Source organism: Sardina pilchardus, chromosome 8 (genome assembly GCF_963854185.1).
Source record: "Sardina pilchardus chromosome 8, fSarPil1.1, whole genome shotgun sequence".
In the NCBI taxonomy this organism is placed as follows: Eukaryota; Metazoa; Chordata; class Actinopteri; order Clupeiformes; family Clupeidae; genus Sardina; species Sardina pilchardus.
The window spans coordinates 18,672,110-18,696,122 of record NC_085001.1 but is presented as its reverse complement, the minus strand read 5'-3'; the positions used below and the strand labels follow the sequence as shown (position 1 = coordinate 18,696,122).

Here is a 24,013-nt window from a genome sequence, read left to right as displayed (position 1 = left end):
AATTCATTGCATTATTTTTTTTTAAGAAAATTATGATACTGACGGTGCATCATGTGGGTACCGCAGAAATACAGACACAAACGCAGGTATTTTAATCAATGCAAGGGTTTATTAGTGCAGTAAACAGAAAATAACTTTCTTGTTAGAATGATTCTACCTGACGTTACATTTTTTTTTTTTTTTTAGCATTGCTAATGCACAGGAGGCACTGAAAGCTGTCAAAGGCATTCAACTTTAACAGTGCTACTCTAAATGCCCCCTATGGTCCTTGGCTACTCAAAAAAAAAAAAGAAAGAAACCTGCTGAACATAATGTACAGACGGGATTGTTCTCCTTTTGAACTTGTAGTAAGCCTTGATGAGGTAGAATTCAACTACCCCCCTCTTATGTGCTCCGAACTGTATGGCGCTTTCCAGACTTTCTCACAAAAGTGAGTAAATATTTGCCCCTGGAGTACAATGTTTTCCTTTGAGAAAAAAAAAAAAAAATGGCAAAGCGGCCTACCACCCACTCCTGATCAGCGGCTTGCACTGTTGTTGGCTTTAGGGTGCAGAGGTCCTCTGCTTGGATACAATTAAAACGCAGCAGTGGCGCTGGGCAAAGGGGTTGGTGGGGTGGGGGGGGGGGGGATTGGCCCGGGGCTCGTCTCAGGGTCTTGAGCCGCTCAGGAATGCTAGTGTGAGCCTACAAACCAGGAAACCCACAACTGCCCTCGTCCGCCCTCTGGACGTCAGCGGGCGGGTTCCGGGGCAAGGGCTCTGCACATGCACGCACACCGTCACACACGTATTCACTCACGCACTCAGACACACATACACACACACACACACACACACACACACACACACACACACACAGTCACACACTGATAGCTGTTCAGTGATTGGCAAGTCTGGAAGATGCACTTAACTGTACGTATTGCACTCGAGGGGGTCAATGTCCCTGGATCAAAATAAGCTGTTGTGCAATACTGATTGAAAAGGGGGGGGGGGGGGGGGGGGGGGGGATCAAAACCAGTTCCAAACTCTGTTTGTTGTGGGCAAACTACAAAAACAGCAAACTTTCACCCTTGCAAAAGAGGCAAATCTAGGGTGACTACCCCACAACTGATCAAATGTTATATGTAAACACTTGTATTTAGGGGCGGGGGGGAGGGGGGGAAACTACCTACATTCCCAATTAGGAAATAATACTACAATAAATTCACATCTACAAAACAAGTCATTGCAACAAGTTGGGAAAAAGTATATAGAATAACATGACAGTGTAATATATTGCATACTGAACCCCCTGGTCCAATATCTGGAGAAGTGAAAAATCAACCCTAAGGCCATATATAAATGACAAACATGGTGACGGGCTCAAGCCATAGTACTGGAGTGCCAGAGGCATTCCGACTCAGCCACCACTGATTCATTACTTATTTAAAAAGGGTAGAATACATCGTCCAGAGTTATAAAAACGGTCACTCTTCTATTCCCTCAAGCACACTTAAGAGCACCGAAACAATGTGTTTGAACTTCGAAGATCGAAACACAAATACGTCCGACCATTCACAATCCACAATAATATTTGTGTGTAGTAGTAGCCGCCATACGCACTGGCACATTAGATATCCGGAAACGTCGTCTCGAGTGAACTTTTCCCACAGGACATTTGACCTCAGTCATGCCTGCGCACTCCATTAGCCACCTGATTAGGTTGCCCTCCGTGTCGGAGTGAGGTTGACTTATGTGTGTGAGCTTAAACAACACTATGAGCCTATACGAAAAAACAGAGAGAAGGAATCCCCCCCCTCCCCTCTCCTATGGACGACCATTGTGCCTTCTACGCGACCCAGAGCCAACGCTGGCCATTACCATCGGGTCGGAGTAAGCGTCCGTAATGCACGGCATTAATCAGCTTAGAGTTGATTATCTCGAGCAAAGCATACAACGGAGCGGCCGTGGCCTTGGATAAAACTACACAGTTTCAACACATTACTCTTATCCCCTCACAGAGTAGAAGGTGTAATCCTATACAACTATCACATGAACTCCCACTAAGCCCTGCTCTGTACAGCTCTAGGCTCACAAGGCTTCTCACCTCTATGCGTTTCACCAAACAAAAACAAAAACAAAAACAAAAACAAAAACAAAAAAACAGTTGCCTGTTCTACAAATAGATTTTTTCCCCCCTAATTTTCATTTTTTTTTAATTTCTTTTCTTTTTAGTTGTCTAAACTAACCTACGACAAAATAAATACAGAATTGCATTGTCCTCCCAAAGTAAGCAGATTAGATGGAAGCAGCAACGAAGTTAAAAACGGTGCAATAATAGTGCATTTGTTTTTTTTTTCCTTTTTCTGTGTGTGGTACACCTTGACCACAAATAACCTTCGAAAGATGCATAAGAAACCTGTTGGCAACACACCTGTGCAGTTGACCATATAGTCCTCCAAGAGCGACTGGAGCCACTCATAACATGCAGTCACCAGTAGATGGCATTTCCAAAGAAACACTACATGCGCTACAGCAGATGAAGAGAAGAAGTTGCTGGAAGATCTAAAAAGCTAGCAAAAAGCACTTTACAAAAGAAATCAAAACTAATAATTATAATAATAATAATAATAATAATAATTAAAAAAAAAAAAAAAAACATCCTAGCAAGGTTCCGGAACGGATCTGGCTCTGACCTGGCAAGCCACACAGTCAGGGCCACCCCTGTTCTGTTCCAAAACCATTGGCTAACTGAGATCGCTATGGCCTCTAGGCACATACAGCCTACAGTCTCCTCTGTGTATACTAACATACGTGTGCAGGGGTAGGCACTACACTGTTTAAGAGACTAATAACTGCCTGGATCTACTTATACATATACAGTATATAGTCATCTAAAAAGAAGCAAGGCAGTATCTGACCACTCTCCACCAAGTCCCTTCCGCTATAACAGACCACGCACACACAGATTGATTTGATTGCTATCTCCGCTAATGTAAGATATAGGCCCTTAAATGTGAGTCACGCATAGAAAAACTAAGCACTGAAGCTTGTGCGGAATGAAATGAGTGGCTGGCCTATTTTGGCAGGCTCTGTGCTTGCTTGCCTTCCAAAGTGCTACTCCTGGTCTAACTGCTGCTTCCCCAAAAAGTCCACATGACCAAAAGACATACTTAACATAACAAGACCAAAAAAAAAAAGGAAAAAAAAAGAAGAAGTACAGTGATTCACAAGCAAGCAATGTGGTAAAGTACTGTGGAGTACTTAGAGTGAATTAATAAAAAACAAAGATGTCCTCTCCGGGATAAAGCGTCCAGCATCTGAAGTGTGTGGGTTTGGTGATATGAGTTTCACCGGATCATGTTCATTTTTCACACAGTCCGTGGGGCTGCTTGGCAGCCAAGGGCATTTTCTCTCTTCAGTGGAATGGACACCATCACAGGTACACATCAGTTCTTAAATCGTGTCTGTTCACATATGTGATTGAATTTCCTGCAGAGGGAGCACACACACACACACACACACACACACACACACACACACACACACACACACACACACACACACACACACACACACACACACACACACACACACACACACACACACACACACACACACACACACGAAATAAGAAATTATACATTATATAGAATTAAATACAAACTTATTTCATTCAGAATTCACTATGGCTGGTTTCAGTAACTAAATGTCAGGAGGCTCTAAAAACTGCTAAGGCAATGTAGCAACTCCCTCTGCTGGAGAAACACGTGTATGGCAGCCAAGACCACTAGAAGTAGACCACTACTAGTATGAAATGTAGGGATAGACATTAGACACAGCATAAATAGCATGGGAATACTAAATATATCAAAAAGATTTTTGCAGACAAACCATCCAAAGGATGAGGGCAAACTACTGCCAAGCTGGTATAAGCAAGTTATCATGTATAACTTTGACCGTGCCAATCTATTAGCTAGTGTGTTGCCTTTATCACAACATTGTCTAAACAAAAGCAAACGGACAGAAATCAGCCACAGAACATACCACTGATGCCATCCAAAGTGAATGACTAGCATAAAATAACACAAAGTGATGACCTTCACTTTATCATAAGATGTTTTCATAAACTGCTGTGAAATTCAAACCAGGTTAAAGTAATCACTACACAGATGGAGAGATCAATGTCCTGTAGAATGGGAGAGAGGAGGCTTACATGGCATGGTGTGCTTTGACTTGAGTGCGGCAGTTGCGTCCCCAGTAACAGTCTGGCCGTGACGTCACAGTAGCTGGGAGGGCAGAAAAAACGATGAGTTGACCGCGAACTTCGTAAAAACATCCTCATGTACTAAACTTCTACCTGCCATTGTATCACACTAAGGAAAAACAACGCCCTCCACAGGAGAAAGGCATTGAAAACCGCAGCGATTAAACATTGTGTACAGGCCTCTACAGTCACACCGTGCGGTGTTCTTTTGATATTTAATGGCGTTCTGCCCTCAGGAGTGCACTAAGCCCACACACCAGCCCGCCAGATGACACCGTCCCTTCCCAGCAGCACACCGAGCTGTGAGCCAGAGTAAACCGCCATTATTTACCCAGTCACTCTATCCACCTGGGACTGGGAGAGGGAGGTGGGGGTAGAGGGGGGTGGGGTGGGGTGGGAGGAGGTGGTTGGCTGCGTTGGGCGATAGAGCGATACGCGGGCGGAGGTGAAGGTGGAGAGTTGTGGGTCTCCTTGGCAGGGGAGGGTTGTTTTGCTCCAGGGGAAGGTGCTGCTGCTGGTGGCGGTGGTGCGGTGTTGCGGAGGGGGGTGGGGACTCGGGAGTGTGTGAAGTGAGGTGTGGTGCTCACCTGGAAGCTCAGAGGCAGGGACGCTCTCCCTGTATTTGTAGGCCAGCTCCTTGAAGGCTCGCAGACCACAGCAGTAGCACAACACAGCGCTAGCGTTGATGCGGCAATCTACAGTCCACACACACAAACACAAACACACACTGTTTATACATGTATGTATCTGGTGTATATGCTGTGTTTGTTTGTGTTAGGATGGTATATGTGTGTGTGTGTCTATGTCTATATATGCACAAGCACACACTTGCACACAAACACGCAAGTATATATTTTATGTGTGTGTGTGTGTGTGTGTGTGTGTGTTAGGATGGTATATGTGTGTGTGTGTCTATGTCTATATATGCACAAGCACACACTTGCACACAAACACGCAAGTATATATTTTATGTGTGTGTGTGTGTGTGTGTGTGTGTGTGTGTGTGTGTGTGTGGACTCCCTACCGGACAGATGGAAGACCCCTCGCTGTGCCGCCTGCAGGCCGTCCTGCAGCATCTCCTTCCACGACATCCCTCTCGAGGACAGATAATTCTGCCAACAGAAACACCACAGTTACACTCCAGAGATTGTGTGTGTGTGTGTGTGTGTGTGTGTGTGTGTGTGTGTGTGTGTGTGTGTGTGTGTGTGTGTGTGTGTTGAGTGAGAGATTAAAGCTGGATTTACAAACAGAGCAGTGACAGAAACTGCTGTCTGTACCTGCAAGATTTCAGACTCGTAATTGTTGCTGTTCAGCACCCCGTCGAGGCATTTGTCTGTGAGGTTGAGCTCTGCGGGGAGACGCGAGTGTTAGCGTTCACACACACTCACAAACGGTGATTCACCGGTGGAGCAACAGCACACAAGGAACATGTAGAGACAGAGAGCCGGAGGGGAGGGGAGAGGAGAGGAGAAGAAGAGAGCAGGAGGGGAGAGGAGAGGAAGAGAGGAGAGAGGGAGGAGAGGAGGAGAGGAGAAGAGGAGGAGAGGAGGAGAGGGAGGAGAGGAGACAAAAAAGACAAAGAGAAGTGTTCTTTCCTCTACAGTTGACAGCTCTGCTGCCTCAGAAGCTTGGACAGAGAGAATGGAACGACTTGTGTGTGTGTGTGTGTTTGTGTGTTTGTGTGTTTGTGTGTGTGTGTGTGTGTGTGTGTGTGTGTGTGTGTGTGTGTGTGTGTGTGTGTGTGCATGGCACCGTCCGAGGCGCTTACCGCTGAAGCGTGCTAGGCAGCCCTGACAGCCGAAGCGCTGGCAGCCCCAGTACATGTGGCAGAACGGCCGCTGGCACACCATACCTGTGGAGCCAAAGACACATCACATGGACACCTACCCAACAAAGGCACACGGGACAACAACAAAGACTGCGCTCTCTGAGTGGTTGGCTGCCTTTGACGGACAGGCGGGGGCGACCACTCACACTGCTGGGAAGACATCTGCTGGGCGGTGAGCTCGCCACGGCGGTCCGGCATTGGCTGAAGGCAGCAGGTGCAGATGACGTGGGGGCCCTGGGGAGGGCAATGGAACTCCGGCCCTGTGGTGGCTGGAGAAAGAGAGAGAGAGAGAGAGAGAGAGAGAGAGAGAGAGAGAGAGAGAGAGAGAGAGAGAGAGAGAGAGAGAGAGAGAGAGAGAGAGAGAGAGAGAGAGAGAGAGAGAGAGAGAGAAAGCTATTAGGCATGTCCTGCTTTTAGGCAGCTAACAGGCATCAGAATCAGCCTTATTGGCCAGATTTGAGTAAACAAACAAGAAATTTGACTCCGGTTAAGGCATGGAGGGATAAAGACTGCACACTCGCAAACATCAATGGTGGCTTACTGGTACACAAAGTTGTGATCGTAACCAATGTGCCCGTTCAAAAAATGCTAACACGTAAATGTACAGTATGTGCTACCAGCATGGAAGAGAGCTCCATGGAGGAGTGGAGGACAGATAAGAACAGATGGCAAGGAAGAAGGAGAGAAAGAGGGAGGGAAGAAAGCGAAGGAGAAAGGGCAGCACCTGGGGAGGCCTCTGCAGACGTGGAGGGTCCCTCTCCCGGGGGCTTCCCGGGCCCCTCGTCTGGAGGAGGCCCAGCGATCCACGACGCCTGGCTCATGTCCTTCCTGTAGCCTGGACACTGGCGACAAGTCAGGAACGGCTGACTGTGGACAACAACAACAACAACAACAACAACAACACAAGCGGACATCAGTTTTCCAGCGGCAGACTCGCTCATTGGTCAGAGCCAAAATGGGGAGGCAGGGTGAGAGTTTACCCCAGTGCCATCGCCCTAAAATGGCAAAGACATCATTTCATTTATAATCAAGAGCAGTGTCTTGTTCTGTAAGTGCTGAAGGCAAAATGTGCAGACATCACCACCTTACATTTGGCAGCAGAACCACTTAACAACATTATCTGGTTAAACGATAATCAATGATAGATTAGTCTTGTCAATTGACCAAAGTATTGCCCAACTAAAATCTTTGGCTATTTCATTCCAGTTAAAGATAAGATGCAAATGGTGATTACAATAAAATATCACAACACAAACAAAACTCAAGAACATTTCCTCATGCCATACCGGAAGAACTGACTGTATGAACTCTCTAAAAATCAAAGAGCGTGAAGTTTGACTGAGTACACCTGTTGACAGGTATGTTCCTCGTCTGTGTAATCAGCTGTGACAGATATGACCGGTAGCGGCAGGTGAGGGCTTATGGCGCAGACGGAGTGGAATGCTGATGGGTGACTCGCCTCATGTCGCTGGTGTCGCTGTCGTTGTCGGAGAGCTCAAACAGGTAGTCGGAGCTGCCCTCCTCATCGGAGAACGAGCGCTCGATCTTTGGCTGCAGCATGTCCTGAGTGATCTTGTTGCGCAGGTCCATGCTACGCAAATCCTCCTCGCTGCGGCACTTCTCTGTAGCAGGACACACACACACACACACGCATATCAGCATATCTACATTCACAACATGTGCTGCTACATGATTGTCATCAGTATGTACATCTGCGTCTTCCTTGTAACTGTTCCTTGATAATCACAGAAGTGATTATCAGAAAATGTCATCAGCGGCAGTTGTTGAGAGAGCAGGAGCATTATCGACATTTTTTAAATAACTCCTTCATTGAAAGCATGCTGGTTCCTCTCCATCAAACATAAGAAGCACCTCCAGAGCATTGTGAACACATGCTCTAAAAACCATTGGCTACAGTCTTACATCACTGCACAACAGGTAGGTCCTCTGGTAGATGTCTGTGCTGGCCCCTGGCTAGGAATAACCAGAGGAAGGCTACCTTTACTTTTGAGGCTAGTCACCTTCTGAAGTTGAATATGCTCCCAGCCCCCTCCTCCTCCCTCTCCTAATGGGACTAATCCCCCACACTTGCTTACACTGTCCTGTCTGTCCTGTTCCTTCTTATAGTCCTGTCTTATGTGTTGTGTTATGTCTTATAGGTCACTATGCCTGCATGATGAAATCGGCCCTCAGGGATAAATAACGTTTTTTTTCTATTTAATTGAATTGAATTGAAACTGCACCCTTCAGCTGGGGTGAGAGTGAGCGTGCTTGTACATACAGAGCTTCTGTATGCACGCTCACAGTCCCATGTTAATGAGTATATGTGCTTAACTGCCTTGTCTGTGGGCAACCTGGATATTTACTGCCACAGAGTGTTTAATGGGATTCTGCTGCAGGTGTGCAAGTGAAATCAGTTCAAAACGTGAGAATGTTCCCTGCTGAGGAACAGAGTAAATGTCCCGAATTTGCTTAAATGTGAATGATGAACTTATGCAAATGATTCCTCTGATTTTCAAAACAAAAAAGAAAAAGAAAAAGAAAAGAAAGTATCCACAGTCTCTCTTCCCCAAGAGGGCCATATCTTAGCTTTGGTGTAAAGCTCTTATTTGTTATGTACAATGTTGGTCACAAATGTCACTCAATCAAAACTATGGCATGACTCAAGCCTGGAGGCTAATGTAGAAAAACTGTGCTACTGTGCTGCCCTATGTGCGCACGCACACGCGCGTGTGTGTGTATGTGTGTGTGTGCGCGTGTGTACCTGGGTGCTGCTGCAAGTAGGCCTCCACCAGGTTGTTGAGGATGTGGTTCTTGCGGATCCTCTCCACAGGGCAGCGGCAGGTGGGGCAGAGGGAGGAGCGCTCCATCCAGCCAGAGTAGCAGGCCGCGCAGAACGTGTGCATACAGGGCTGGAGACTAACACACGCGCGCGCACACACACACACGGACACACAAAACAGACGAAATATGAGAGAGCATAATAAAATATAAACACATGAATTCATTGGAATACATGAATACAAATTCAAAAAACACTACCGGCACACGCACAAAAAAAAAAAAAAAAAAAAAACAGAGCTGGCACAACATTTAATAAAGACACAACAGAAACTGCCGTTGGCTCGTCAAGCGCAAGTCTGGCGAAACGGCGACTAGTTTGACCGTTTGTTGGCGCGCCGCATCGGACAGGGTTGAGACGGCACATGCTGCCGAGCGGCTGATCAAAGTGTGACATCTGCTGTGTGAACATCCCAATCTGGCCCCGGCGCCGCCATTACTAACTAATTGGAATTCACAGTGTTAAATGACCCACATATCACAGCGCTGAGGAGATAGCCAGACGCAGACATGAGGCAAGATGTCACGCGTCTGTCTCAGAAGGAGAAATGTCTCAGTGCTGAATTCTAGGTGTGTTAAGGAAAGCTAAAGCATCCAGGACTATTAGAAATGTACCATAATGGTTCTCTTATCTAGAAGGATCTAGATCCTATCGTCCTGTCACTTTCCATTGGGTGGAGGCATAGAGAAATATATTGTCTTGTTAGCCATTGTGTTTAGCAGCACACTGGGCTGGTTTACCGGACACCGATTGAGCCTGGTCCTTGACTAAAAGCAGTCTTCACTGAGGTCCTCTTCTAGCCTAGAACTAGGCTATATTCGGTAAAACCGGCCCTAGGGGTAACTAATCTTCTCAAAGTTCTGCTTCTGAGCAATATGTCTCAGGTCCGGTCAGGTCCATTTGCTGGCACTAGAAAGGTGGAGCAGAACAGCTCTACACAGAGGGAGGTGTGTGGTGTGCGTGATGAGGGCATCATCACCTGTGGACGTCACGGGGTCTTACCTCACACAGTCATGCAGCAGGTCCTGACAGATGATGCACGTGAGCGACTCCTCCATCTTGTCCGTTTTGGCCCCACCGGCTCTCTCCTTCCTCGGCAGCTCCGCCACCTGAGGCTGCCTCTGCAGCGCTGCCGTCTCACCGCAGCCAGAGGGCGCTAGACACAAGTTCTCTCCACCATCTGGAGAGAGAGAGAGAGAGAGAGAGAGGAGAGAGAGGAGAGAGAGAGAGGAGAGAGAAAGAGAGAAAGAGAGAAAGAGGGAGAGAGAAAAAATGAGCACAAAACCCAAAATGGGAGCAAAGTCAGCGATCAAAGCAACACAACCGTTACCGTATGACACCAGAGTACTTGTGTACTTCTTTGTTAAGTGCACTCTACACAGATCTGATGATCTCCATCTTCGTCTCGAGGAGTCTAAACAAAGTACAGGAGGACTGCTGACCTGCGCCCGTTTTCCTCTTCTTCCTCTCGGGCTCCAGGCTCTCTCCCTCCCCCGCGGAGCAGGGGCTGGCCTCACGGCTGCGCAGCATCTCCCGCAGGGTGAGTGGCCTGGCGTGGGTCTGGGGGCCCCCAGCGTAGAGCAGTCCAGCCGCAGCAGCAGGACTCTGGGAGGAGGAGGAGGGGGTGGTGGAGGAGGACTCGCCACCGAGAGCGTGTAAACAAGCAGCCTCACCTGGACCTGCACGATGGACACAACACGGTATTACTTCACGTTCAGGCAAGACAAGGCAACTTAGGCTATTGATCAGAGGCAGGCAGAAACCTTCAGCAAATAGAGGGACCTACTGTGACGGGAATACAATTTAATGGTGTTGTCTGTATATGCATCAAGCATAAAAGAGCCTGAATTCACAGAGGTAAATTACAAGAAACAGATTCTCTGGCTGCAAGCTCTTCCCAAATAGGAGGCTTATCAGTAGTCTAAACTAATCATGTAACTGTTTGCCTGTACGGACGACTTACAGTTCATCAGGTTCAAACAAAAATCAGGAACAATAGCTTCAATAAGCCCCAGTCAAAAGCACCTACTAGTTCTGCTTTTGTACAACCCTTCCTTTAAAGAGTTTCATAAGCATCACTAAATTAGTATGCTCTTACAGAATCTTACAGTGCATCTTATGGCCTGTGCAGACTACACAATTTCAGCCTGATTTTGCCACAAATTTCCATTGTCGTGTCCAAATATTCAAAGTCGGGAATGACGTTCGAAGGAGGAAGCATCTTGTAATGTGACTTATTCAACGACCTGCGATTTTATTGTCTGCGACATTCTACGACGTTACGACCAAAAGTCATGTCAGATTTTTTTGGGAAATCTCCTACGACTCCCATGTTCATACTGACACGGTGACGATAGACGACGAGAAGGCTACAATAGATGATCTTGCAATGTGGCCACTCTTACGACCAAGACACTGCAAGATTTTATGGTTCTCTGATCACCTAGTCTGACATGGTCAATCGTAAAAGACAATCGTGAAGTCTGTATAGCCCATTACAGAAAAACCCTCAAATGCCCAACTGCTGGGATATGCTCCAATACAAAAGCTTCACCTTTGTCTTCATTTGCATGGTCGCTCAAATTTTGAAAAACACTTTCCTTTCCACTGCTAACGTCACCGCTCTCACAGTGTGCAATACTAGACAAGAAATATGCATATGGCTGTAGGAAGTATATAGGAACAGAAACTCAACGAAACACATGAAAGGAAAAAGAACCGCTTTAGAAATGAGGGTTCTTTAAGGTTCTTCAGGGTTCTGCACTGGGCCTATACTGTACCTGAGGCAGAAGCCTGGGGTGCTGAGGCAGTGGAGGGGGAGAGGCAGTACAAGTGAGAGGTGGAGGTGGAGGGCTGGGGCTCCTCCAGGGCCAGCTGCTGCGGGGCAGGAGGCTGAGGAGAGGCTGCCACTGCTGGGGGCTCCGGGGTGCTCTCGGCTCTCCTCTCCTGTCTGGGCTCTACTGGCTTCCCACTGTCTGCTACAAACACAGAACAAATCAACATACATTATAGACAATTCTATACTCGACAAGATCAATTGGGAGCAGACTCCATAATTCAGAGGGTTGAATTCAATTTAACTTGATCAGGTCATCTTTAACTTAACATTGTATTGTAATGATTGCTGAATACAGATAACAGTAGATAAATAATAATAATAATAATAGTTTAAGGAAGTGATTACATCTAAATGGACCGTAAGTCATACTTGCCATTTTGAGAGGGTGCTTGAGGAGGCCTCATGGACTGAAAAATGTATGCGATGTCTGCAAAAACAAAAAAGATTGCATTCTGCTGAACTAAAGGGAAATTGTAATTTGTACAGCACGCAACACCCACATGAAACCAAGAGGAACACATCTGAATTTCCCTTCACAAGTGGCAGGTTTTTGGTTCACCAGTGCCACATAAGCAAATTACACAGGCCACTAATTTCCTGTGCATTAGATAACTTCGCATTTTGAGGAACTCACAGGTCCGTTAAATGTCACCCATTTAAAGAGCCGTGTAATACGGGTAAATAAAATGCAGCATCGAAACAAACAAGTAAACACAAACAAACAAAGAACAAAGGGCCCAGGCCAGTGCCTGTCATACTCACTTTGCTCTGGTTCATTTTTCCTGTACACAAAGTAGATCACGTCTCCGTTCTGCAGGAGGTGCATTTGTTTCTTCACTAACTTCGACATGTTGATCACCGTACCATTTGTACTATGAGGTAGAAAAAGAATTTGTTAAATAAAACTTTATTCTGAAGTTATAGCACACAAGTGTTTAGGCTATTGGTTACTGCTATACTGTAGGTTTATGCTCAAAACAGGTCATGTACATTATCAACTATGAAGAACTTTAGAGTGAAGTAGAATAGATTGCAGATTTTGCAACTCAGCCTTTATTAATGGCTAATTAATCACTTAATTCCATTCCCATAGTTTGGGACAGTCCAAATTACACTGAGGGTGTTTACTTGTTGCAATCATGCCATATTGTAGAACAGGAGTCAATGCTGTAAATGTACAGTAGTAAGGCTGCACAACTATCGCCATCGCAACATGAACCAATTGCAAAAGCTACAAACAATTGTGCACAGTTCATTTGGTCACATTTCAGACTTTTATATTCATTCCATCCTCCTTGACTATGCCACTTCTGGTGGGTGGCAAAGAAATGCTGATTGGTGAGCTTCACAGTTGGTTGGGGGTGCTGTGCTTCTTGTGCACCAGGTGTGCTCACCAATCAGGGGTGGCACAAATTGAAGCGATATTTGGAGTATGAGACTGAATCATACGTTGACATTCAAAAATCACGATCACTATATCTCTCAGAAACATCGCAATTAGATATTTTCCTCAAATCGTGCAGCCCTAGAATATTGCAAAGTTCAATGTCAATCTAGTCCCTGACAACCAAGCAACTTTAACAGTAATCTTCTACCACGGGACACACACACACACGCACACATAAACACAAACACACACATCCTGAGCCTAAAACATGCGCTTACCTCATATCCTCAAGCCAAACCTTCCCTGACTGCTCATCCTGCACAATTTTACAGTGGTCCCCTGAGACCAGTTTGTTTGCAGGAAAAGACAAATCACAGCCTAAAAAAACAACAACGATGACAGTAGCTTCAGTCTTGGCCAATGGATGAATGTTATCATGGTTTTTAACACATTTATAAGATGGCATGACTAACAGCGTGGAAATGACAAAATAACAGAAACACAACACACAACATTTCATTGTGGTCTTCAAACTCAATATATCGCAAAATACCAGATCAAGTAGAGTTTGACATTACAAAGTTAGACTAACACTCCTTTTCTCCTCCGCTGATGCAACTTTGTTATTAGCATTACGCATGTGAAGGCTGTTGTAGTCTCAAGTGCTCCTGGGTTTTACATTAAAATTCAGAGGGAATGGGTCTGAAGAGGCACCATCTCATTCAACATGCGTGCAGACAAATGAATTAAAGCCCACTGGTTGGGAAGCAGACACCGATCTCGACATAAAAGGCCCAGACTCAGACAGAGCCAGGGACATCTAACCTTTGCCTGGGCTAGACCCATACAAAAAAAACTGATTAATATTCTGCACGCATGTTCTCAATAGACGCCTTTGTCATTATTACTAGGGGGGTGGTGTGTGTGAGTGTGCGTGGGTATGTGTATGTGTGTGTGAGTGAGTGTGTGTGTGTGTGTGTGTGTGTGAGCGTGCGTGTGTGTGTGTGTGGGTGGGGGGGGGGGGGTGTCTAAGTTTACAGAACTAAAGAAGATATTATGCAAGAGATGAACTGATTATGTAGGGCTCAATCAGACTCGCGCAGACATTTGTCTGCAGCATCTTTTGTCATGTGTAAAGTAGATTAAGCTGCTGCAAAGGAATGGCGAAGTTTGGATTGCAGATGACAAAGACAGGCTATGATCTAACCAGTATTTCAACACTCATGATCGTTAGGCTTCTGTAAACATGTATCTTCTCTTCTTCCAATAGTTAAATATTGCTAGGCTCTTGATACGTTGAAATTACAAAAACATAACCAAACCAATGCATAACGTTAGACAATCAAGATGGAGAAATAACTCACCCTTCCTTCGCCCGATGGTGCATTCTCGGTTGACCAGTAATACTTCGGACTCACAACTTCGGTCCAAACTTATCAGCTTCCCCCAAGGTTGACTTCTAGACTGATTTTGCATTTTCCACGATTTTGATGGTTAAAAAACGCCTAGAACCGAAACGACGTCGAGGTTAGAATCTCTGTAATGTTGAAGAAATTGTGCTTTCGTTTCACATACATGGGTGTAGCTTGCTAGTTGGCAAAAGAATGACAATAACAGCAAGTGCTGCCGAACGTCACTATACCAGCTCGCTAGTTTTTACTGGTTTGACTATCCTCACACTATGTTGAAGACGAATTTTACTGCTAAATATATGAGAAATAGTTAACGTTCAGATACATCCGCTGAGTCGGGAAAAAATCACTTCAACACTGCACAGCACTAAATACACCAACAAGCTATCTGGCCACCAACATGCTAGCCAGCCAGGAAGTGCTTTGCTAGCTTGTAATTATCTCTTCTATCTAACTCGCATCGATTGATACCCAACATAAATGTTCAAGCATGCATGAACACAGCAACGAATCTTAACAGGAAAACATATGTATGGTATGTCTCTTTAAAGTCGATTATTTCTCTTACCAGATAAAACTATTCCGTCCTTCTGGGCTGACAAAGTGGCTATGCTAGCAGGCTAAGTTGCCTAAAAAGCTAAACGTGGCTCCAGTGTTTCTGTGCTCTTTGCTAGCTCCACATCCACTACAACATAAAATTCGTTAAATAGTTTGCAACATATGAATCGCAAACTTATTTTTAAGTGAACGAAGGTAATTTGTTTGAAATAAACAATTATATTCGTTCTTCATTGCTGGCAAGTGTATATGGTCAGCTATCTAGGTTAGCCTAGGTTATTTTGTTTGGCGATGTTCAGCACCTTCAAGTCAGTGCTTGGCCCCGAGTCCAACACTTCCTGGCAACCAGAGGTATTTACAGACATCAGCTGATTGTAGAGGGGCGGAGGATGTGGACTGTGGGAATGGAGACAGCAGGAGGGGGGCATAGACTTGTCAGTCGTCTGTGTGCAGTTTCACATGCAGTTTCATTGAGTATGATATGTGTGTGTATAGTGTGTAGGATATATATATATATATATATATATATATATATATATATATATATATATGCATGTTATACAGTAGGCTATAGGCCTATAGAGTTTGCAGAAATATAACTTTATATTTTGTGTGTATTGTGTAACCATAGTCTAGCCTACTGCAGACCTTAATAGACTAGCCTATGTCAGGTAGTCAAACCCTGAGCAAAGTATTCGGTTTATTCAATCTGTCAGAATTATGAATGCTGAGCTCCCTTGGCGTATGCTAGGCCACCTCACTTCACCTTCCCTTACAGTCAGTCGCCTGTCAGTGTGAGATCAGAGGACAGTCTTCCCGGGTGAAGTGTCACCACGAGACCCCGCCACACCACAGACAGCCGTGATTTGCCGTGGCAGTCCAGAGGTAGGAGTCATCTCTCTGCTTGTCTTACAGACTCAATGAAGAGTCCCCACCCTCGGGGGGCCATGGACGTTTCTGCTCTGTCTGGCTAAGATAAGAGAATGACAGGCTGGTTAATCTCATCGCCTGCCTGTTTGTGTGCGTTCGACTATCACCTGCAAGCACTGCATGTCATCACCATGAATGGAGTGATGTGCAGGTGGACAGGATAAGTCAACACAGCATGGGGCCCTTGATCTGGTATTGGTATTTTTTGATGAAATTGCAAAAATGGAAAGGGAGTTTAGAGTTTCAGTTTGGCAGCAGAATCTACAATTCTTTGATTTGCTGGATTTGTCACTGTGGCTTCTCTCTTCAGATAGAGCTCTACTAGTAATAGCATAGAATGTGATTTTTAAGATTAGTTTGCATTATTTATTTGGTTGATTGTTGTTATTTATTCGATTATGGTCACTCAGCAATTTATTAATTTATTTATAACTCAAATAAATAACTTGCTAATGTTGTTACTTGTGAATGCCTTGAATGTAATGTGTGTATGTAGAGCTGTAGTATCGTCCTCAATCAGGCCTTACACGTCATGCATGGAGCCTTTAAGGACAGAGGGTGTCATGTGAATTCAATGTACTAGTTACAGGCATTTCAAAATGCAATTGGGTGGAGGAGCCAGACTTGAACGTGACTACATTTGTTAATGTGGAGTGTTTTGTCCAATATTACCAATGAGAATACCAATACATTAAAACATAATATGCTTAATGTGGGTTCAAGAAAAAAGCAATCGCGTTTAATGGTATACTGTAAGATGATTAAGAACTTGTTTTTTGTAATAAGCTCAGTTTTAGGAGGTTATCAAAGCTTGCACTAAAGAGGAATAGCTGCTTTCTAAGGCCATCATAGTTTGTAAAACAAACAAAATGTCTGCCTATGAGCCAACCAATCAGGACATGATATGACTGTTAATTGTGTCCAGGCTAAAACAGCACTGCAGTGTGCATGCAAATAGGGGAGATCACGGAAAGGCGGGAATGTTTTGATTGGCTGTTACATTTTAGAACAGATAACCTCAGCTAAGATGGCCACACATTTCAGGAATGCATACTCATTCATTCAAATATAAGAAAACTGGTGAAATGGTAGGAACGAACAGTTTTATGTTATGTTGAGAATCCAAAAAGTGAGGTTTAATACCACCCTGCAATGTACATTGTAGTTACAGAATATTGTATTCAACTTTGCTGAATTGTCATTGTGCAGATGTCCATTTGACCAGAAGTGCAAGAAGTGTTTTTTTCTTGTGTGCAGGCATTTACAAATGGTACAATTAATTCAACATGAGCAGAGATGATTCATCTCAGACAAGAATAGGAAAACAATAGGGTTTGGAAGAAGAGGCTCTTTCTTCAAACATACTGTATGTAAACACAAGCATTCTTGTCTTTTTTTGTTTTTGTTTCATGATAAAAAATGTGTGGGTTTATTTATTTCGTGGTTATCTCCTGCAGTATTTTGTGCTTGTCAGCTGGCTCATATCAAGTGTTACTGCTTTTACCAGTTTCCTTCATGTATCTTTTCTTTATGTATAATAACATGTTGGTGGCCAGATAGCTTGTTGGTAGTGCGGTGCAGTGTTGGAGTGGGTTTTTTCCCTGACTCAGAGGATGTATCTGTGCATAAACTCTTTCTCTTTGGTAGCAGTATGTGTCTTCAACATGAGTATATTATGTTATATACATTATGTACAATAACAAATAATAAATACCCCACCCCCCTCCAATAAATATTCAACAATAAGTACAATAACTTCACACACACACACACACACACACACACACACACACACACACACACAAACACCCCCCCCCCCAAAAAAAATATATGTAACTCCACCTCAGTCTTTCCCACCTTTATTTTTTATTTATTTCATTTTTTCCCCCTTGTCTGTTATGCCCTCTGTTGCATTTAATAACAAAAAATGCCATAAAACAGGGGAAGGAAGTGACGTTTGTGCTGTATATGCGGTCAAACAATTGCAATAAAGTAGTTAAAAAACAAAGTGTGAGGATAATCAAATCAGTCAAAAGTAGCGAGCTGATATAGCTGACGTTTGGTAGCACTTGCTGTTATTGGATCAGATAGGACACTGAAGAGTGACACAGGAAGTGAGTAGGCCCTGTGGTGTCTAGAGAGAGAGAGAGAGACGGGGTGGGGGATCGGGAAAAGGCTGTAGGTCGAGTGTGAACCCGGATCCTAGTGCACTTGGACTCAAATGTGGACACTGCAGCCACTTGTGCTACACTACAGCCATGTACAATTTGGTGCAGCCAGGACAACAGTTCAGGATGAGGGTAAAATAATAATAATAATAATAATAATAATAATAATAATAAGCTTACTGGTGTAAGAATGCAAAACAATACAGGTGGTTGGTCAGGCCTTATTGGAAAAGCTGCTGAAAGTTTGATGTGACGTATAGTATCTGCCAGAATTCAAAATAGTGATTAAACAAAATGTGGTAGCTACGGATTGTATCATTAACAACCACTATGCCACCACTGGCGCTGTATAGCCTAACCTAGAGCAAGATTAAGAACGCCACTTACAGTAGAAAACTTCTTTCCACATTCAAGTCTCTTCTCAATCCTCCACCACCACCCTCAGCTCTCACTGTCAGCAGATGACTTTGCATCATTTTTCATGAAGAAAGTTGCTCAAATAAGTGCTCAGTTTGAGGAGCCTATAAGGAGGGCGTTGCCTTGTGTTGGCATGATGGCATTGTTGGACTTTTTCTCTCCTCTTGATTCAGGAAGCGGTCTCTCAACTGCCTCAGCAAAGTCGTCCAACAACATGCCCTTTGGATCCTGTCCCCTCTACTCCTCTACAGTCTATCGCACCTGCTGTTCTACCAGCAGTCACAGGACACTTCACTCAGTTCTTTTAAACAGGCAGGGGTTACACCTTTGCTAAAGAGAAGTACACTTAATCCAACTGATGTGAAGAACTTCAGACCTGTCTCCCTTCTTCCTTTCTTGTCAAAGGTTTTGGAAAAAATGGCCTTCAAGCAAGTATGTGACTTCCTTTATGAGAATAACCTACTAGAGCCTATGCAGTTTGTTTTCAAGAGTGTCTGTGGCTGAAGCATTCAGAGTAGCTATGTCCTCTGCGAGTCATCATTATTAATTCTACTCCATTTATCGGAAGCCTTTGATATTGTTATCCATGGCATTCTCCTTTAACTGGGAATATATGGGAAAGTTCTTAGCTGATTTGGATCTTACCTTAAAGGGCGTTCTTTCAGCGTATCTTGGCAGGGACAGGTATCAAAGTCTCATGACCTCACCACAGGTGTGCCCCAGTGATCAATATTAGGGCCCCTGCTTCTCTCTATTTACACCACTTCCTTAGGTGAGACTATTCAGTCCCATGGGTTTGACTATCCTTGCTATGCTATTCGCTTCACTATCTTTTTCACCTGAGGACTCTAGCATTTCCCATCAGATTTCTGAAGGCCTTACAGATATTTCAGTCTGGATGACAGATCTGCACCTTCAACTTAATCTCTCAAAAACGGAGCTTCTGGTGTTTCTAGCTATAGCAGCTATTCCCCAACAGATTAACATTTTGACTCATCTTCACTGACCTGAACTAGATTGGCACGTAACTTGGCCATCATAATTGATGACAGACTTAACTTCTCTGAGCATGTAGTCTCAATTACAAAATCATATCAGTTTATCCTTTACAACATCAAAGAAGAAGATCAGACCTTATCTGACACAAGTTTCCACACAACTTCTTGTGCAGGCCATGGTTATCTCCAAGATGGACTACTAACTCACTATTAGCTGGTCTACCTGGTTGTGGGATCATTACAGTTGATTAAGAATGCTGCAGTACGCCTCTGTCTTCAATCAGTCAAAGAGGACACATGTAACTCCTCTCCTAGTTTCTCTCCACTGGCTCCCTATAGTGGCCAGAATTAAATTTAAATCTCTTATTTTCGCCTATAGGACACTGACTCGATCTGCTCCCTGTATATCTTAACTCCATGATCAAGATGTATATCCCCAACTGCCCACTGCGGTCTTCTGATAAGCGTCTGTTGTGTCATTACCAAAGTGTTGATCAGCCATAAATGCTTGGTCAAATTCAAGACTCTTTTCCTCAGTGGTTCCTTGTTGGTGGAATGAGTTGCCCAGTGCTCTCCATTCCTGTGATAGTTTTTGGTCTTTCAAGAGGGATCTAAAGGCATATCTGTTCAAGATGCACTAAGCTTTTCTTATGGCTTGCATATTATAGTATTTATTTATTTTCATTAGGCTATTGATTGAATTGACATTGTTGTTTATTATTGCAGTTCTCCTGGTGTAGTCTTACTAACTTTTTAAATTTACTGTCAAACCTAACTATTGTATTGTTGTTATTTGTGTTACTTTGGACAGAAGTGTCTTCTAAATACCATAACCATAACCATAATATAACCTAGAAGGGAAAAATAACATTCTAAGAACTGACAAATAAGAAGAATGTTACATCACTCAGTGTAACATGCAAAGATCGTAATGATGTAACACCTTAACTGTGATGAGTATAAGAGAATCTGTGTTTCTTGTAGACAGCATCTGTGGGGGATGGCAAAACCCATTTTTCACAAACACCATGCTGAGAATAACAACCACTAGTCTGGGAGAGAGGTCAGATTCGTCTGGTTTGAGACCCTCTTCTTTGGTTTTTGGTGAGCATAATTAATTAACCACAAAACCTACATGTAAACTGATGCTGATGAGAGATTTCTGAAGGAGCTGTCTGGTATTGTAATACAATTGACCACATGCCATGGAATGCTCTCAGCAGTGCATACATTTCCGGTGGAGTGTCAACTGAGTTGTAACTGCACAACTACACTATACTGTTATATTCACACTTAAGCACTGAATATCTTGTTTATGCCCAACAGGGCAACTCTTTATTCAACTTTGACACATGCATAACCCATAAATCCTGCTCATTCACTAGGTGCAACACCCAACTGGTGCCCTAATGCTGTTTTTATATAGAAATCGCACATTAGTCATGGGGAAAGGAGACGTCTTTATGCCACATTGGTTGTCTAAAAGAAAGGCGACAGAACTACACTACCGCTCAAAAGTTTGGGGTCACTTAGAAATTTCCTTATTTTTGAAAGAAAAACACTGTTTTTTTTAAACAGTGCTTTAAACTAATCTAAGTTTAAACTAATCTATACATTGCTAATGTAAATGACTATTCTAGCTGCAAATGTCTGTTTTTTGGTGCAATATCTACATAGGTGTATAGAGGCCCATTTCCAGCAACTATCACTCCAGTGTTCTAATGGTACAATGTGTTTGCTCATTGGGTCAGAAGGCTAATGGATGATTAGAAAACCCTTGTGCAATTATGTTAGCACAGCTGAAAACAGTTTAGCTGGTTAGAGAAGCTATAAAACTGACCTTCCTTTGAGCTAGTTGAGTATCTGGAGCATCACATTTGTGGGGATGATTAAACGCTCAAAATGGCCAGAAAAAGAGAACTTTCATGTGAAACTCGGCAGTCTATTCTTGTTCTTAGAAATGAAGGCTATTCCATGCGAGAAATTGCCAAGAAACTGAAGATTTCCTACAACGGTGTGTACTACTCCCTTCAGAGAACAGCACAAACAGGCTCTAACCAGAGTAGAAAGAGAAGTGGGAGGCCCCGCTGCACAACTCAGCAAGAAGATAAGTACATTAGAGTCTCTAGTTTGAGAAATAGACGCCTCACAGGTCCTCAGCTGGCAGCTTCATTAAATAGTACCCGCAAAACGCCAGTGTCAACATCTACAGTGAAGAGGCGACTCCGGGATGCTGGCCTTCAGGGCAGAGTGGCAAAGAAAAAGCCATATCTAAGACTGGCCAATAAAAGAAAAAGATTAATATGGGCAAAAGAACACAGACATTGGACAGAGGAAGATTGGAAAAAAGTGTTATGGACGGACGAATCGAAGTTTGAGGTGTTTGGATCACACAGAAGAACATTTGTGAGACGCAGAACAACTGAAAAGATGCTGGAAGAGTGCCTGACGCCATCTGTCAAGCATGGTGGGGGTAACGTGATGGTCTGGGGTTGCTTTGGTGCTGGTAAGGTGGGAGATTTGTTCAGGGTTAAAGGGATTCTGAATAAGGAAGGCTATCACTCCATTTTGCAACGCCATGCCATACCCTGTGGACGGCGCTTGATTGGAGCCAATTTCATCCTACAACAGGACAATGACCCAAAGCACACTTCCAAGTTGTGCAAGAACTATTTAGAGAAGAAGCAGGCAGCTGGTATTCTATCTGTAATGGAGTGGCCAGCGCAGTCACCAGATCTAAACCCCATTGAGCTGTTGTGGGAGCAGCTTGACCGTATGGTACGCAAGAAGTGTCCATCCAGCCAATCCAACTTGTGGGAGGGGCTTCTAGAAGCATGGGGTGAAATTTCTCCTGATTACCTCAACAAATTAACAGTTAGAATGCCCAAGGTCTGCAATGCTGTAATTGCTGCAAATTGAGGATTCTTTGACGAAAGCAAAGTTTGAAGGGAAAAAAAAATATTATTTCAAATAAAAATCATTATTTCTAACCTTATCAATGTCTTGACTATATTTTCTATTCATTTTACAACTCATGGTGGTAAATAAGTGTGACTTTTCATGGAAAACACAAAATTTTCTGGGTGACCCCAAACTTTTGAACGGTAGTGTATAGCCACTACAATAGCTGACACCCCACCGGAAATATACGAGAGCCGTCTGTGGAATATAAGTAGGCCTATACTATACACTATATACTGTAAGTACTGTATACTGTATATAGTCAATTACTGAGCAATTCCTTATTACACAGGCAGCTAATCTCTGATATTCTTCCTGACAGAATGGCCAGAGGGAAGACTGGTGAGTATATGAGCTTTTCCAACGTGTTAATTCCTTCTTGAGGTCGGGCCTGAACATACACAGGGACACGTGTCCACACACACAAAAGCTCTATTCATCATTTGATGAAATATACAAGACAGAGAAAAGCCCAAAAATGAACGTAAGAACACACTCATAGTGTTTACTTCACTCGCTCTTTCGTCTGTTTAATTTTGTGAATCTAAATATGCATAAAACAATTAATTATGCAACATCAAAACTACCATTTTAATTTAATCAGTGACAAATAATTAGCAGTGTTATATGAAAGGCCAAAGTTGTGCATATTGCTGTTAAATATAATCTCAGCCAGTCTGCATCTAATTACTTCACTCATTAAGCATTAGTGTCCTGTTATCTTATGAAGTATAGGAACAAAGACCCATGTGCAATTTGCCTGACTTACCACTAGGGGTAGCACTTGTTCTTTGTAAGCCACCTCTCTGCCAAGCAACACAAAGCCATGAAAAAGCGCCTCCACAATCCTTACTATCAATGCAGACCTATTCTGGCTGAAATTTCGCAGGAAAACATTTATAGAATGTACATATGACTCAAAAAGGCAATTACATCAGTGCATGTATAGTAATTTGTTACCACCGGTAGTGATTTGAATTGTGTGTGCCTATGGGCAAATAAACACAATGCATAAGCAATGAATTTAATGTCAGTCAAGGAGAGTCAACGGTGTACTCTGTGTGTGTCTGACTTGACTGTAATAAAGATTGACTAGAAGATGATTGCATTGCAATTACTGTACTAATATGATTTGCTGGATATTTCTCTTGAAAAATGACCATAATTCAGTATGTGGTTCTAATACGAACAGACAGTAATGGATTTACTGAAATAACACACCACTGACACAGGATACTAATCACTTCATTTGGAATCATTCCTTCATGATATGGAACATTCAGTGAACATTGTAAAGAGCTCAAGGTGTGGATTCTCTGGTCTAGTGGACACAGTTTAGGGTGCTAGTATAGAGCAAAGATTCTAAGTATGTTCTGCTCTATAATCTTTGGTTTAGATTGTTATGGAGTTTCGTTTGTGCCAAAAAGT

The 24,013-nt window shown here is 43.6% G+C and overlaps 1 protein-coding gene across 1 annotated transcript; it reads right to left on the bottom strand.

Annotated features, from left to right (window-relative positions):
• Positions 1 to 95: 95 nt before the first annotated feature.
• chfr (checkpoint with forkhead and ring finger domains, E3 ubiquitin protein ligase) lies at positions 96 to 15,430 on the bottom strand. The gene is made up of 18 exons (XM_062543064.1): positions 15,122 to 15,430; positions 14,506 to 14,646; positions 13,420 to 13,519; positions 12,517 to 12,626; positions 12,128 to 12,181; positions 11,696 to 11,893; positions 10,358 to 10,594; positions 9,918 to 10,095; positions 8,838 to 8,992; positions 7,533 to 7,695; positions 6,798 to 6,940; positions 6,220 to 6,342; positions 6,014 to 6,097; positions 5,523 to 5,593; positions 5,270 to 5,357; positions 4,833 to 4,940; positions 4,195 to 4,267; positions 96 to 3,470 (listed from the first exon to the last, which is right to left on the bottom strand). Exons 2-18 carry the CDS (start codon positions 14,615 to 14,617, stop codon positions 3,428 to 3,430), a joined length of 2,040 nt encoding a protein of 679 aa, XP_062399048.1. The 5' UTR covers positions 14,618 to 14,646; positions 15,122 to 15,430; the 3' UTR covers positions 96 to 3,427.
• Between the last annotated feature and the right edge of the window lie 8,583 nt (positions 15,431 to 24,013).

Coding starts and splice junctions, on each gene's coding strand:
- chfr (XM_062543064.1), bottom strand. CDS start 14,617: ATGCAAAATCAGTCTAGAAGTCAACCTTGGGGGAAGCTGATAAGTTTG. Junction 7,696..8,837: donor CTACTTGCAGCAGCACCCAG/GTACACACGCGC, acceptor GTCCTGCTACAG/AGAAGTGCCGCAGCGAGGAG. Junction 6,343..6,797: donor GTCTGCAGAGGCCTCCCCAG/GTGCTGCCCTTT, acceptor CTCTTTCTCCAG/CCACCACAGGGCCGGAGTTC.